Consider the following 17,008-nt stretch of genomic DNA (forward strand, 5'->3'; position numbering starts at 1 on the left):
TTAGTGGTGCAATGAAATAGCGTATTCGGGGGTTATAAGGGTTTGCAAACGTCGCACCTTTTCAGGCTATAGAAGAAAACAATGATTGAAATTCTTGAAAATTTCGAATGTTGTTGGGAAACACAAAGTGAATATGGAAAAATTAATAATTGGTATTAATTCTGCCATATTGGGGTGTAATTGTTGACACACAAAAAGTTCAGCCCAAGTCGAATAGCCCAAAGAATGAAGCCCAACTGGAAAATCCCCAAAATCAGATAGCCCAAAGAACGAATCAGTCAGGCAATGCAAGATAAAGGCCCAAATAAGGAAGCCCATGAATGCGAAAATACCATCGTCCAAGGTTGCAAGTCGCCCAAGATTTGAGCGAATGAATTGCCATGCAATCGCCCAGAGCTGTGACTCTGCTCTCGTCCAAACATTCGAGTCGCCCAGCATCTTAGCAAACATAAGAAGTTATGGTTATCCAAAAGTGCAGTTAATGAAGCAGTTATTGGGTAGTCCTATCACGTTCCACGATTCAAGAAATTCAATTGAAGACGGTTGAACGACAAAAGTAATGACAGCAGTTAGAGAAGGCAGTTCTATGACAAGTTGGCCACTACAAGGAAAGTAGGCAGTTATAGAGCGATCAAGCAGTTTCTTAAACAGTTGATCACGAAGAAATCACCCAGGGAGTGTAAAAGGAAGAAAAGACATAGAGCAAAGGACCCCGAATCAAACACTTTCAAACAGAGAATATGTAACCTTCAATTTCTTAGTTTAGATTTAAACACTTCTTTTACAGTAACTCGTGTGCTTGCGCCCCTTGGAGGCATTCTGTTTTTACTTTCCAATTGTAAAGTCATCGCCAATAAAACCGCCCCTTTTTGGGACTTTGTCTCAAGAGGTTTATCCCTTACACAATCGTCTGATCCCCTTTTTAATTGTTAGAGACTAACCCGCGTGAAACAGAATCCAAATACCAATGAAAAAAAAAAAAGAATCCAAATACAAGAAAACGGGTTCTGTTTATATTGGGATGAATTGTTTTTTTGTTTGAAACGTTTTTGTGCAATGCAGGTGACCCAAGGAAGGTTGAACACCTGATGGCACTTGAAGGAGCTAAGGAAAGACTGCATTTGTTTGAAGCCAACTTAACTGAAGAAGGATCTTTTGATTCTGCAATTGATGGTTGTGAAGGCGTCTTTCATACAGCGTCACCCGTTTTCCTTTCAGTCACTAATCCTCGGGCCCCTAATATTAGTTTTCTTATATATTATTCAGTTTTTGCACGCAGGGTTGATTTTATCATATGGTAGAACTATCTTGATGTGATTTCCGTAAAGGAAATAAGGTTTATTTTATTAAATAGTTTTAGCATGCAGGGTTGACTTGTTTCTACTAACAAATACTCAAAATCTTCTATTCAAACATCGTTTTACACATTTCAGGCAGAACTTCTAGAACATGCTATAAAGGGAACACTTAATGTTCTCAAATCATGCACAAAGGTACCATCAGTTAAATGAGTGGTTATAACGTCTTCTATGGCTTCCTTAATGAATAACGGGAGACCTCTAACTCCTGATGTTGTAATTGATGAAACCTGGTTTTCGAATCCAGCATTCTGTGAGGAAACAAAGGTGCGTATCATTCCTAGTAATCTACTTTAGAGCTTTACTTCTTTCAGTTATTCCGAATCTAACGATAGAAGTATGAATATGGCTCTTGAATTTAATGAAGACGTCGAGGAAAACTTCTTTTTTTCTATTTAATAAGAGAGAATTCCACGTAAACGGAGAATCATTTAACGGTTTCTTCTTATTTTTATAATTGGTGAAGTTCCACTGGATATGGATATAGTATTTATTCATTTGTGCTTAGGTCCATTTCGCACCCCAGAATTTTTTTTCCGACGTGACTGTCCAGTACTTTTGAATTACTGATTGATGGTAAAAGGAACCTGGCCTCTTTTCTGGGAATAGTTTTAAAGAGTTACTTCTCAATAAACTGCTGGTTGTTTCAGCAATGGTACCCTCTTTCGAAAACCTTGGCAGAGGAAGCTGCGTGGAATTTTGCAGATGAAAATGGCATTGACTTGACAATTTTGCATCCTGGATTTGTTATTGGTCCTCTGTTGCAGCCAACTCTCAATTTAACTTCTGAGGATATTTTGAACTTCATTAAAGAAGGTATTCTTTGTATAGGCATTCTGAACAGTGGTTTTGATAAATCTTTCTGCGTGGACTTTGTCCTTTACTAAATGCTCAATTTTACATTTTGTAGGGAGAGAAATTTTTCCTAATGGAATCTACAGATATGTTGATGTTAGAGATGTTGCTCAAGCACATATTCTGTTGATAAATTGTTCAAAAATCAAAAGGTGTGGCGTTTGGAATGAAAGGGAGAAAAAATGGATAAGGTCAAAAATTTGGTCACACAGGCAAAATGCCGTGCAACCGCACGGCTTTCTCCAAGGAATTAAATCCCCTGTTTAATATAACCATGCGGCAGCACGGTATTAATTTGTAACCCTTTTTTCCCGTTTTTAGCCTTTGCCAATTCAAACTTGGTGACTTTTTGGCTCATGTTTTGGCACCTTTTTGTGCATTTGAGACTTGCCTATAAATAGTGGATCCCTATTGAAGGCAAATTTAATTGAAAAACATTTGAGAAACATTATCATTCCAAAACAAAGATCAAATTCTGATTTTATTCATATTCAAAAACCCTCATTGTGTTCTTCAAGTTTTGGGTGATAACACTTGTGCTTTGGTGTTAATCTCTTACAAGGCTTGTTATAATCCTATAAACCATTTGCTGGCGATCCCTTGAAGCATCCCATACAAAGAAGAGGGGGCAAATATAATTTGAGGACATCGATATCGTGTTCAAGCCTTCGGTGTTACATTAATTTGTTCGTGATCACTTTGTTCCAAATTTGTTGCAGTATTTTGCTGCTGGTTATTAGTTGTTATTCTTTTCCTCTCTTCATCAATTTCCAACAATCTCAAACTGTAATTGTGCAATGGAGAACGAGACAACTTTGGCAACATTCAAATTAATGAATCAAGACTTGGTGCGGTTGGATTAGTTCGATGGAACAAACTACACGCGATGGAAAGATAAATTAAAGTTTCTCCTTACTGCACTAAAGATATTCTATATTCTAGATCCGGAATTGACGCCACTACCGGAACCAACAAATGGAGAAATTAAAGACGTTAGAAATGAAAGACAAAAGCGCCAAGAAGATGAACTTATTTGTCGCGGTCACATTCTCAATGCACTGTCGGATCGTTTGTATGATTTATATACAAACACAACATCGGTGAAAGAAATTTGGAAAGCCTTGGAAAACAAATATAAAGCGGAGGAAGAAGGTACCAAGAAATTTTTAATTTCTAAATATTTTGATTTTAAGTTCTTGGAAAGTATTTCCCTTCTACCCCAAATACATGAAATGCAAGTGATTGTCAATAAGTTGAAGGTGGTAAAAATCGAAATACCGGAGACCTTTCAAGTGAAGGCTATAATTGCCAAACTTCCCGGAACTTGGAAATGATACCAAAAGAAAATAATGCATAGTTTCGAAGATTATTCTTTGGAACAATTGCAAAAATATCTTCGAATTGAGGAAGAATCGAGAATGCGTGACAAAAATGATTCTCATGAGGGCACTTCCAAAGCAAATGCTGTAGAGAAATCCGAACCGCCAAAATCCAACAAAAGGAAGCCTTCAAAGAACATTAATAAGTTCAAGAAGAAGACCAAAGGAGGATGCTTTGTGTGTGAAGAATCTGGACACTACGTAAAATATTGTAGACACCAGAAACACAACACCTTCGAAGGTAATGTGAATTCCATCCAAGAAGAAAGGATTGTGGTCACCGTAAGCGAGATAAATGCTATTAAGGGAAATGCTCCTGGCTGGTGGTATGATACTTGTGCCACGGTATATGTATCATATGACAAATCTTTATTCAAAACATACAATGAAGTGGATGGAGACCAAGAGATCCAAATGGGTAATGAGGTGCGATCCAAAGTGATTGGAAAAGGAAGTGTAGACATTATCTTCACTTTCGGGAAAATCGTTACTCTTACAAATGTACTACTTGTTCCGGATATGAATAGGAACCTAGTGAGTGAAAATCTCTTGGGAAAATCGGGCATTAAAAGTGTCTTTGAGTCCGGTAAACTTGTATTATCCCTCAACGGGAAAATTTGTTGGAAAGGGCTATTCTTGTGAAGGAATGGTCAAGCTATATACTATTGACAATAAAATAAATAAAGTTGATTTTTGCTTACATGATTGATTCTTTTTCTTTATGGCATGCTAGATTAGGTCACATAGGTAAAAGTACTATGAAACGTATGAAAAGTTGTGACTTAATTTCTTATGATAAAAATGATGCCATAAAATGCAAAACATCAAAAATGGTTAAAAGGCCTTACAAAAGTGTTAAGAGGACCTTTAGCATATTAGAATTAATTCACTCCGATATATGTGAATTGAATGACATGCTAACAAGAGGTGGAAATAGGTATTTCATAACTTTCACTGATGATTATTCTAGATTTACCTATGTCTATTTGATGAAGCATAGACATGAAGCCTTTAATATGTTTAAGATTTATAGGAATGAAGTTGAAAATCACTTAGACAAGAAAATAAAGACCCTAAGAAGTGATAGGGGTGGTGGATACTTTTCTAGTGATTTTAATTCATTTTGTGAACAACATGGCATAATTCACCAAAGTTCTGCACCTAGAACACCCGAACAAAATGGTTTGGCTGAAAGGAAAAATAGAACATTACTTGAGATGGTTAATGTCATGCTTACTTATGCTAAGTTGCCATATAATCTGTGGGGTGAAGCCTTATTAAGTGCAAAAAGAATATCGAATAGGATTTCTTCTAAACATACTAAGGTTTCTCCTTATAAATTGTGAAAATGAAGAAAACCAAACATTGAATACTTCAAAGTGTGGGGGTATCTTGTCTATTGCAAGAACACGAACCCAAATAGGACCAAGTTGGGTCCAAGAGGCATAAAGTGTGCCTTTATAGGATATGCTCGTAATAGCAAATCTTATAGGTTGTTGAACTTGGAGACCAATGTAATAATTGAATCAAGTGATGTGGAGTTCTTTGAGAATTCACTATCTTCGGATAATGAATTAAGGGAAAATCAAATAGATATCCCTAGCTCAAGTGGAACACAAGGTGAAACATCTTCAAAAGATGTTGAAGAATCAAGTGAACCACGAAGAAGCAAAAGAACTTGGATTGAAAAGTCTTTAGGACCGGTGAAATTGATTCTCAACTTATTTCCTTTTATTCAATAGAAGGAAATGAGATGAATGTTAAAAGAACAATTCCATTTGTTCTGCAAGTTGAAACTGTTCCTAAAACATATAGGGAAGCTATGGCTTCTCGTGATAGCATGTTTTGGAAAGATGCAATTAAAGATGAAATGGATTCAATTATGTTAAATAATACTTGGGAAGTTGTCGATTTGCCACCTGGATCCAAACCTATTGGATGGAAATGGGTATTTAGGAGGAAATATAATGTTGATGGTACCCTAAATACTTTTAAGGCTAGATTAGTAGCCAAAGGATTTCGACAAAGAGAAGGAATTGATTATTTCGATACTTATGCTCCGATAGCAAGAATAACATCAATAAAGATTTTATTCGCACTAGCATCAATTTATGACTTGCAAGTTCATCAAATGGATGTCAAAATGACATTCTTAAATGGAGATTTCGATGAGAAGGTCTATATTGAGCAACATGAAGGATTTGCTCTACCTGGAAATGAACATAAAGTGTGCAAGTTGGTAAAATTGCTATACGGACTAAAATAGGCACCTAAAAAGTGGCATGAGAAATTTGACTTAGCAATTATATCATTCGGCTTCAAACATAATAGTGTGGATAGATGTCTATACTTTAAAATATGTAATGATTTTATGACATTTATATGTTTGTATGTCGATGATATGTTGATTATTAGTAATCACATGAACGGAATAAAAGAAACGAAGAAGCTTTTATTTTCCACATTCAAAATGAAGGATCTTGAAAAAGTGGATAACATCTTGGGTATCAAAGTCACAAAGACTAGTAGGGGTTACTATCTAAGTCAATCACATTATATTGAGAATGTGATAAACAAGTTCAAAAATTTGAACGTAAAAGAGTATAGTACCCCAATTGATCCGATCATGAAATTAGTAAAGAATGATGGAAGGGCGATTGCTCAATTGGAATATGCAAGTGTCATAGGAAGTCTTATGTATGCAGTACAATGCACAAGACCGGATGTAGCCTATGCAATAAGTAAACTTAGTAGGTTTACTAGCAATTCAAGCAATGAATATTGGAAGGATATTTAAAGAAGACCAAGAACTTAGGCTTGCCATACACTAAATTCCTGATTGTGTTGGAAGGATTTACTGATGCTAGTTGGATATCTAGCACGGGAGAAAGTAAATCCACATCGGGTTGGGTGTTTACTCTAGGAGGAGGTGCAGTTTCTTGGAAGTCAAAGAAACAAACATGCATAACACATTCAACTATGGAATTCGAATTTGTAGCGTTGTCAGAGATCGGGAAAGAGGTTGAGTGGCTTAAAGATCTCTTTTATGAGATACCGTTGGGAATGAAGGGCATTTCCTCTATACCTATCATGTGTGATAGTTAAGCCACATTAGCTAAAGCATACAATGAGGTATATAATGGGAAGTCTAGATATATGAGTCTAAGACACGACTACATAAGGAAATTAATCAAAGATGGAATAATTTCCCTAAATTATGTTAAGTCTATAGAGAATCTAGCGGATCCTTTAACTAAATCACTAAATAGGGATTTAGTGGAATCTACTTCGAGTAGGATGAGATTGAAACTCCCAAACCATAAAGATTTACCAATGACGAAAACCCTACCCATCGCTTACTCAAAGGGGTAATCCATGGGTTCAAAGGATAACAACAAGTCGTTCGATATGTGGATAGTTGCAGCATTATAAAAAAAATCCGCGATAATCCTATCCTAAAGAAAAATAATGCTGGTTGTTACTGAAGTGAGGGTTGAGCCTTGAGCTCTTAATAAAGTTCAGTGCTAAAACACAAGCATCTCTAAAAGTAACAAAGATGCTGGAAGAACTTTACCTATACAAACTTCGAGGTGGTGCCGCCTCAATTGAGAGTTGGAGTTTCTCTCTTAAAAGTTTGTTGACAAGGATAAGTGCAAGGCCATAAAAAACACTAAGCGAGATTGAGGAACTTGAGAACACATGATGCTCATGTGTGTGTTCTTACCAGTATTGTCATATGGAATAACTGGTTCAAAGCTACGGCTAACTTTGATTTCGACTTTACTTTGTAGGAATTACACTATGGATAGATTCAAATCGAAAGATATCTAATCCTTAGGCATGAGTATCGCATATTTGGAATTGAGTCCTTATTGAGTTTTGAACAAGTTGTGGATTGTTGATAAATTGTTCAAAAATCAAAAGGTGTGGCGTTTGGAATGAAAGGGAGAAAAAACAGATGAAGGCAAAAAATTTGGCCTGTGCGACCGCGCGGCCGCACGACTCCCTCCAAGGAATTAAATCCCCTGTTTAATATAACCATGCGGCTGCACAGTATTAATTTGTGACCTTTTTTCCAGTTTTTAACTGTTGCCAATTCAAACTTGGTGACTTTTTGGCTCATGTTTTGGCACATTTTCTTGCATTTGAGGCTTGCCTATAAATAGTGAGTCCCTGTTGAAGGCACATTTAATTGAAAAACATTTGAGAAATATTATCGTTCCAAAACAAAGATCAAATTTTGATTTTATTCATATTCAAAAACCCTCATTGTGTTCTTTAAGTTTTGGGAGATAACACTTGTGTTTTGGTGTTAATCTCTTACAAGGCTTGTTATAATCCTACAAACCATTTGCCGTTGATCCCTTGAAGCATCCCATAAAAGGAGAGGGCGCAAATACAGTTTGAGGACACGATATCGTGTTCAAGCCCTCGGTGTTACATTAATTTGTTTGTGATCACTTTGTTCCAGATTTGTTGCATTATTTTGTTGCTGGTTATTAGTTGTTATTCTTCTCCTATCTTCATCAATTTCCAACATATTCTAGCATTTGAGAATCCTTCAGCTAGTGGCAGATACTGTCTAGTTAGAATAGTGACATTCTTCTGAAGCTCTAAAGATTTTAAATCGGCTTTTCCCTTCCCTCAACCTCCCTGCAAAGTAAGTCTTTAATATGCACTATATTAATCAGTAACAAGTTTTCTTGCTCTTTTATGAATTAATATTTTCAAATTATGCATCACAAATTTCTTAAAGTTATGGCTAAAGCAGTGTATTTCGCCCAAGTTAAAATTACTGGATTTGATTTTTCACAAATCGAGGTAAGATACTGAAATGGTATATATCTTAGTACTCAACAGTAATAAAAGTATACAATACTAAATAGATGATATCCTGTGCGAATACATAAGTCCAACACAGATGCATCGAGTCCAACATAGACTAATGACCCAACCCTATACAGACGCACAATCACCACAACCCCACAACGTAATATACCCCACCAGTGCCGCCAACACAATTGCATTGCCACCATTATGTAGTGCGTTGCAGTGGTGATGAATTGCATATCATTGCAATGATGAAGTTGTCGCTAGCGATAGTGCGTCGCTCGATCAGCGGTGAGGGCGATAGGCATACAAATAGCTGTAGGTGGCAGTGCTTGGTGATGTAGAAAGAAGGGGAGGGAAAGAGGAGATGGGTCGAAAATGAATATTAGGGTTTGATGTGTGAATATATAATTAATTGAATTTTATAATATTAAAATTTGTATTATCATCTAATTTTTGTATATATAAACTATAATTCTGATTTTTGAAATGTAATCTTTAAAAGTAAATCTCCATGTAATTTTCATTTTGTAGGGTAAAATATCAAACTAGAGGAAAAGAAACCTAAAGGAAGGAAAAAAAGGGGGGGACCAAAAGTATACAAAAGTGTGAAGTGGGGACCAAATCGCATAATTACCAAAAGATGAAGGATCTTGGATGCAATTAATAAAGGGCGTAGATGAAATAAAAGTCAAAATTCGAGGACTAAAATGCACAAGATGAATGTTGAGGGATATGGCATGCAAATAGTGGGATGAATTGCAAGAAACAAAAAAGGGAGCCAGGCAAATTGGACGAGCACCCACTCACTCTAACAATGGACAGATAGCCTAGCCGACTCTGCTTGTTTCAGTAAATTTTGAGACTTCTTTTGCAATTTCACTTAGGATGATTTTTGGCCACTTTTAGGCCAACATTCATATAAGAACGCACTCACAGTATTCAAGGAGAGAGGAGGCAAGAAGAAAGAAAGAATATCTACTAAAATTTGGGAGTTTGAAAGGAAGATTCAAGACTTCAATATCTAATACCTTCAAGAATATATTCAAGTCACAATTTTCTTCCACTATCCTGTACTTTTTTATTATTTCTTTCATTTTGCAATGAGTTCTTTCTTTATTTCCTTTTTGTGCTTATATTTTGTAATAGGCTAAGTGTTTAATGTTTGGAATTTATGACGTAACTTAATCTAAGTTTCGTTAATATCAATATTCATCATTTAATGCTTTAACTACTATTGTTATTGTGTATTTATTATTGTGCTTAAATTTCATCATGTATTTCGTTAATAGATGATTGAGTTAGGTGGTTTGTACGATTACTGAGGAATTATTATAAATTCTTGACCAAAATAATTAATACCTTAAGTCATCTTAGGAGATAGAGATGTACTCTAATCTTAACTGACCCATTGAATAATTTACATTACGATTCTATGCGGTTGGTTGGGTTTTTATGAACATAGAGATATAATGGGTAAATTGATTGATTAGGGTTAATTTTGTTTGAGAGCAGTAATTAACTAAACTTGAAAATCGGGTCTAACATTATAATTTGATGATTTGCACGTTCGATTTATTGCAATACTAAAAAAACGACTGTTAAGTGACATAGTAAATTCCAACTTTCCTTCTCTTTCATAATTGTTATTTTAATTGATTCTCAAATTCATTTTCTTTTCCCTTTCATATGTAAATCAAGTTGTGTGTTTTTAATTGTTAAAATTGAGTCAACAATTGTGCAACCAGAAGAAACACTCCTTGAGGGATCGAAACTTAGACTCACAAGTCCACTTTATTACTTGAATGCGCACGTGTACTTGCGATATATATCTTAAGCAAACAATAAGCTCCCCCAAACAGGGCCTAATTCTACATACCATTGTAGTTGTGCTTGATCCATTGTCAAAGATTACTACGAGAGCATCTTGATATTCATAACAAATTTGTCTCTTCATCTAAGGATGGATCTAAGGGATAATTGAACTCGTCCTAGCCATATCTATTTTGGAACTTTTTTCCTTTTTACTTTTAATTTTAGTCAATGTTCAAGTCCCGAAACTATCAACCAAGTCAATAGTGTTAAATGGGTTCCAGCCCATGATGAATATATAGCCCAACTCTCTTTAATTTCTTTTAGCTCAACAATTGTGGACACACATATATAAATTCTCCCAAATCGTAGTTGCATGTGGAGAATTTAGAGAGACAAAAACTGTGGTAAACAAATTGTGTGAGGAAAAACAATTGGTTGTCATTGTGAATGGTCAAATATGGTGGCTTGAAAGTGTGAGAAAACAAAGTGCCGTGACTACTAATACATGTATTGAAAACAAAAATTTGTTGCATGAATTGAGAGAGAGACCGTCGGTTGGGATTTTTTCTTGCAGAGAAGAAAAAGTTGAAATTAATAAATTAAATAAAGTGGTCGTTCAATTTCTTCTTGAGGTGTGGTATCACACAGGTTTATTTTTTCTTCTCTACATTATATAAATTGGGAATATCTCTAAGATATATTTTGGATTTGTATTCAAAGTAGTTTCTCACAAAGTTGATCAAATTGTTGATTTGTGCAGAGATAAATTGTTGTCTTAGAGATAGATTATTGTGATATTTCCAATTTGTGGAGAATTCAAGTTTTGGGACATAAACTTGAATATTGTAATCTATATTAATTATTATAGTGGATTTTGGCCAGAGTTGCTTTGTGGTTTTTTCCCTCTACACTAGAGGGTTTTTTTCCACATAAAAATTTGGTGTTGCATTTTCTTATTTTTTGCTTGGATTATTTATTTGCATAGTTAATCGTTCTAGTTAATTATTTGGATTGGTAAAATTATTCTTGCAATAATTGAAATTGCCCAACAAAGTATATCAGAGCTCAGGTTGTGTGGGTGTGATTTTATTGCGGAATAAATGAAGAATACTTCGGGCACTATGATTAAATTGTCAGCTTCAAATTATTTTATTTGAAAGCCTATGATGGATGATATCTTGTATTGTAAGAATTTTCATGAACCTATTGAAGGTGATAGAGCTAAGCCAAGCAGTGTGAGTGACGGTGATTGGAAGAAGATGAACAGGAAAGCCATTGGATACATTAGACAGTGATTTGACATTAATGTATTCCATCATATATCTCAAGAGACAGATGCACATAATCTTTGAGAAAAATTGGAGAGTCTCTACGAGAGAAAGACCGCTCAAAATAAAGCTTTTACTATTAGAAAGCTTGTCAATCTGAAACTAAAGGAGGGAAAATCAGTTGCTGAGGATTTGAGTGAATTCCAAGACTTGTTAAATTATTTGACCACAATAAAAATAGTGCTAGATGATGAAATGCAAGCACTATTACTTCTGAGTTCATTGCCTGATAGTTGGGAGACTTTGGTGGTATTACTTAATAACTCTGCTCCGAATGGTGTGCTAGAATTTACTCTAGTTAAAGACAGCTTGTTTAATGAAGAAATAAGAAGAAAAGACTTGGGTAGAAATGATGCACATGCTCTTATTACAGAGAACAAAAGTAGGAGTAAAAGCAAAGGTTCTAAGGGACGTGGTAATTTCAGAAGTCAGTCAAAGACAAGAGGGAAGATCAAATGTTTTTATTGCGATAAAGAGGGTCATATAAAGAAATACTGCATGGCTTGGAAAAATAAATTGAAAAAGGAGAAATATTAGAAGAAGACTGATCAGAATACAGCAGCTAGCGCTTCAAAAGAAGAAAAAGTAGTGGTAGCAGTATTTTTTGCTGAAGATGAGCAGTGTTGTCATGTTGCAGATTTATTTGTTGAATGAGTTATTGACTCAGCAGTTTCTTACCATGTTACTCCAAGACGGGAGTTCTTCATTTCATACAAATCAGGTAATTTTGGCAAAATGAAGATAGGTAATGACAGTTTTGCTAGTATTGCGGGAATTTGTGACATATGTCTTTAGACAGATATTGGATGCAGCTTGACATTGAAGAATGTACGACATGTTCCTGACATGCGCTGGAATTTTCTATCTGCACATGCATTTGATGAAGCAAGTTATGACAATTATTTTGGCAATGGAAGACGGAAACTAACAGAAGGGTCAATAGTATTTGCTAGAGGAAAGGTTTGTTGCAAACTTTACAAGACACAAGTAAAGGTGTGTAGTGAAGCGGTAAATGCAACTGAAAGTGATTCTTCACAAGACTTGTGGCATAAGCGGTTGGCTCACATGAGCGAGAAAGGATTACATATTTTGGCAAAGAAGTCTCTCATTCCTTTTACCAAAGGTACATCATTAAATTTTTGTGATTATTGTTTATTTGGTAAACAGCATAGAGTATCCTTTCAAAAATCCTCTAGTAGAAAATCTAATGTTTTGGATTTGATTTATTTTGATGTTTGTGGTCCCATTGAGGTGGAGTCCTTAGGGGGTAATAAATATTTTTTTTTACTTTTATTGATGATGCTTCACGAAAGTTGTGGGTAATCTTTTTTAGATCAAAAGACCAAGTTTTTCAGTACTTCAAGAAATTTCATGCCATGGTGAAACGGGAAAGAGAAAAGCTTTTGACGTGTCTCCGAACTGACAACGGAGGGGAATATACATCTAAAGTGTTTAAAGAAAACTATTTAGAACACGGTATTAGACATGAAAAAACAGTTCCTCGTACTCCATAGCACAACGGTGTGGCAGAGAGAATGAACCGTACCATTGTAGAAAATGTCAGAAGCATGTTAAGGATGGCTGGGTTACTTAAGTCATTCTTGGATGAAGCAGTTCAAACAACGTGCTACCTAATCAATTGGTCTCCATCGCTCCTTTAGATTTTGAGATTCCAGAAAAATTGTGGACAGGAAAAGATTTTTCTTATTCTCACTTGAAGGTTTTTGGGTGCAAAGTATTTACACACATAGCTAAGGAACAATGGTTAAAACTAGATGATAAAATTAGTCCTTGCATTTTTGTTGGCTATGGAGATGCAGAATTTGGCTATAGATTATGGGATCCAGAAAAGAAGAAAATATTCAGAAGCAGAGATATGATTTTTTCATGAAAATAAGAAATTGGCAAATGTTGAGAAATCTGGGAATCAAAGATGTGTTATTGAGGGTGTCACTGACCTTACACCTGTCTCTTTGCCTTCAGACAGTGTCACTTACGGGGTAGAGATACATGTTAACAATCATGTTGATGAGCCAGCAAGGGTTGATGAGGATGATTTACAAGATATTGAGCAAGGAGAGCAACCTACTACATCAGAACCTCAGATCAGAAGATCTACCAGGGAGCATTGTCCATCAACTAGGTATCCAGTATCAGATTATGTGTTGGTAACTGATGAGGGAGAGCCAGAATGTTTTCAAGAGGTAGTATCTCATAAGGATAAATAATGTTGGGTGAAGGCTATGCAGGAAGAGATGAATTCTTTGCAGAAGAATAACACTTATGAGCTAGCAGAGCTTCCTAAGGGTAAAAAGGTATTGAAAAATAAATTGGTGTTCAAGCTGAAGAAAGATGGTAAAAAGCTAGTGAAGTATAAAGCTCGATTGGTGGTAAAAGACCTTGATCAGAAGAAAGTGATTGACTTTGATGAAATATTCTCTCCTATTGTCAAAATGACTTCTATTTGAGTAGTTTTGGGTTTAGTAGCTAGTTTGGATTTTGAGCTTGAGCAGTTAGATGTCAAGACCGCATTTCTCCATGGTGATTTGGAGGAAGAAATCTACATGGTTCAGCCAAAGGGATTTGAAGTAAGAGGAAAAGAGCATATGATTTACAGGTTGAAAAAGAGTTTATATGGATTGAAATAGGCTCCAAGACAATGGTGCAAGAAGTTAAATTCATTTATGGTGGGTCATGGTTATACCAGGACAGATACAGATCATTATGTTTATGTCAGAAAATTCCATGGTGATAACTTCATCATCCTTTTACTATATATAGATGATATGTTGATAGTGGGACAGGATGTTCAATTAATTTGTAGTTTAAAAGTAGATCTATTCAAGTCGTTTGACATGAAGGACCTTAGACTAGTAAGGTATATTTTGGGAATGTATATTCTTCATGATAGAAAAGCCAAAAAGTTATGGTTATCATAGGAGAAATATGTAGAGAGAGTGCTGGAAAGTTTTAACATGAATAATGCTAAACTTGTTGGGACACCACTTGGTAGTCATTTCAAACTGAGTAAAGTGACTTGTCTTTCTAAGGAGGAAGATAAAGAAAGAATGGTAAAGATTCCTTACTGCTCTACGGTTGGGAGTTTGATGTATGCCATTGTTTGTATACGGCTAGACATTGCTCACGTATTTGGGATAGTCTACATATTTTTTGTTAATCCTAGTAAAGATCATTTGGAGGCAATGAAATGGATCTTTGGATACTTGAGAGGTACTTCTAAGATATGCTTGACATTTGGAGGTTAAAAACCAATTTTGGAGGGCTTTACAGATGCATATATGACTGGTGATCTTGATGGTAGAAAATCAATTTCAGGATATTTGATTACTTTTGCAGGGGAAGCTGTCTCATGGCAGTCTTAATTACAAAAGTGCATTGCCTTATCTACAACTTAGGCTGAGTATATTGCAGCAACTGAAGTAGCGAAAGAAATGCTTTGGATGAAACGATTTCTCCAAGATTTGGGTTTGAAGCAAGATGTCTATGTACTTAATTGCGATAGTCAAAGTGCAATAGACTTGACCAAAAATGCTACTTATCATTCTCGGACGAAGCACATTGATGTGAGATATCATTGGCTATGAAAGGTAGTGACAGAACAATTGATCTTGTTAGAAAAGATTCATACAGAGAAGAATCCAACTGATATGATGACAAAGGTTATAAACCGAGAAAAGCTTGAGCTGTATGTCGGACTGACCGGCATGGACTCTAACTAATCTCTTAGAGGATAATCTCTTTCCTCAGTGGCCTGGAGGGGGAGATTTGAATAAAAAGCCCAACTCTCTTTAATTTCTTTTAGGTCAAAAATTGTGGACACACATGTATATAAATTCTCCCAAACCGTGGCTGCATGTGGAGAATTGAGAGAGACAAAAACTGTGGCAAACAAATGGTGTTAGAGGAAAAACAATTGGTTGTCATTGTGAATGGTCAAAAACGGTGGCTTGAAAGTGTGTGAAAACAAAGTGCCGTGGCTGCTAATACATACATTGAAAACAGAAATTTGCTGCTTGAATTGAGAAAGAGACTGTCCCCTGGGATTTTTTCTTGGAGAAAAGAAAAAGTTGAAATTGATAAATTAAATAAAGTGATTGCTTAATTTCTTCTTGAGGTGTAGTATCACACAGGTTTATTTTTTCTTCTCTACATTATATAAATTGGGAATTTCTCTAATATATATTTTGGATTTGTATTCAAAGTGGGTTCTCACAAGGTTGATCAAGTTGTTGATTTGTGGTGAGATAAATTGTTGCCTTAGAGATAGATTATTGGGATATTTCCAATTTGTGGAGAATTCAAGTTTTGGGGTATAAATTTGAATATTGTAATCTATATTAATTATTATAGTGAATTTTGGCCGGAGTTGCCCCATGATTTTTTTCCTTCTACACTGCAGAGTTTTTTGATGTAAAAATTTGGTGATATATTTTCTCATTTTTTGCTTGGATTATTTATTTGCATAGTTAATCATTTTAGTTAATTACTTGGATTGATAATATTATTCTTGCAATAATTGAAATTGCCCAACAAATAGTCCTAAAACTCAAACTCAAGCAATATGTACCCCCAATTCCCAAATTCATAATCTAATCCAATTGAAATTCTAAAGCAACTTCGGCAATTTCAATCGGTTTTTCCATTCGGCCTTTTGAGTCTCCAGTACGTCTCTTAATCAATTTATCCCAAATCCAAATTGAGAATCTTAAGTCCTAATTTCCTCCCAATCTTCATCCCAGAAGCCTAGTTGAAACTTTGCTAAGAGATGGTGATCATTTTTGTCCTTGAAGAATAATGCGTTGAAGCCTGTAGGTCCCAGATACAACTTCCTATGTAAAAACGATTTTGATTTGTAAACAGAAAGTAAAAATCATAGAAAAATAAGAACACAAGATTTTTCGGCCGTAGCCCCGAGGTTCGGCGACCGCTGCTAATGCCTAATCCCTGTTGAGCATCCCTCAGGATTTAGCTAGAATCCACTATGAAAGCCCTTAAAATGGGCAAGAATGTTATAGCCCTGAACCACAAAAGTTCAACACAAAGAACCTCTCAAACTCTGATCTCTCTCTTTACAAAACACTCACAAATAATACTACACTCAGTACACCATAATCTCACAAAGAGATTGCACAGATCATCTAGAAGATGAAATTTACAGAGAGAATTTCAGAGAAAAACACGAAGAAGACGAGAGGAATACAAAATAATACGATCTGCCCTAACCTTAGAATGAAAAGTCTATTTAAATGGAATGCGATCAATTGACTGATCCAACGGTCCAGATTACACGAAATGTCAGCCATCCATTTAAAACGCACCAATGCTCAAAAATAAAACACACTTTCAACCATTCCAGAATCTTCATTTAATTGGATCAAAGGACCCGATTTACTTGGGCTGGCAAAACCGGACCATAAGTAAT

The 17,008-nt window shown here is 35.5% G+C and overlaps 1 protein-coding gene across 1 annotated transcript; it reads left to right on the top strand.

Annotated features, from left to right (window-relative positions):
• The first annotated feature begins 1,446 nt into the window (after window positions 1-1,446).
• LOC111384823 (cinnamoyl-CoA reductase 1-like) lies at window positions 1,447-8,252 on the top strand. Its single transcript, XM_023009157.1, has 4 exons — window positions 1,447-1,625; window positions 2,009-2,174; window positions 2,269-2,331; window positions 8,131-8,252. Exons 1-4 carry the CDS (start codon window positions 1,530-1,532, stop codon window positions 8,199-8,201), a joined length of 396 nt encoding a protein of 131 aa, XP_022864925.1. The 5' UTR covers window positions 1,447-1,529; the 3' UTR covers window positions 8,202-8,252.
• Window positions 8,253-17,008: the final 8,756 nt, after the last annotated feature.

The sequence above is a fragment of the Olea europaea genome, chromosome 3 (assembly GCF_002742605.1).
Source record: "Olea europaea var. sylvestris chromosome 3, O_europaea_v1, whole genome shotgun sequence".
Classification (NCBI taxonomy): Eukaryota; Viridiplantae; Streptophyta; class Magnoliopsida; order Lamiales; family Oleaceae; genus Olea; species Olea europaea.

What these genes read in the sequence shown, in the direction of transcription:
- LOC111384823 (XM_023009157.1), top strand. Translation starts at nt 1,530, where the DNA reads ATGGCTTCCTTAATGAATAACGGGAGACCTCTAACTCCTGATGTTGTA. An exon ending in CATTCTGTGAGGAAACAAAG is followed by an intron (nt 1,626 to 2,008) that starts GTGCGTATCATT and finishes TGGTTGTTTCAG; the next exon opens with CAATGGTACCCTCTTTCGAA. An exon ending in TTTGAACTTCATTAAAGAAG is followed by an intron (nt 2,175 to 2,268) that starts GTATTCTTTGTA and finishes TACATTTTGTAG; the next exon opens with GGAGAGAAATTTTTCCTAAT.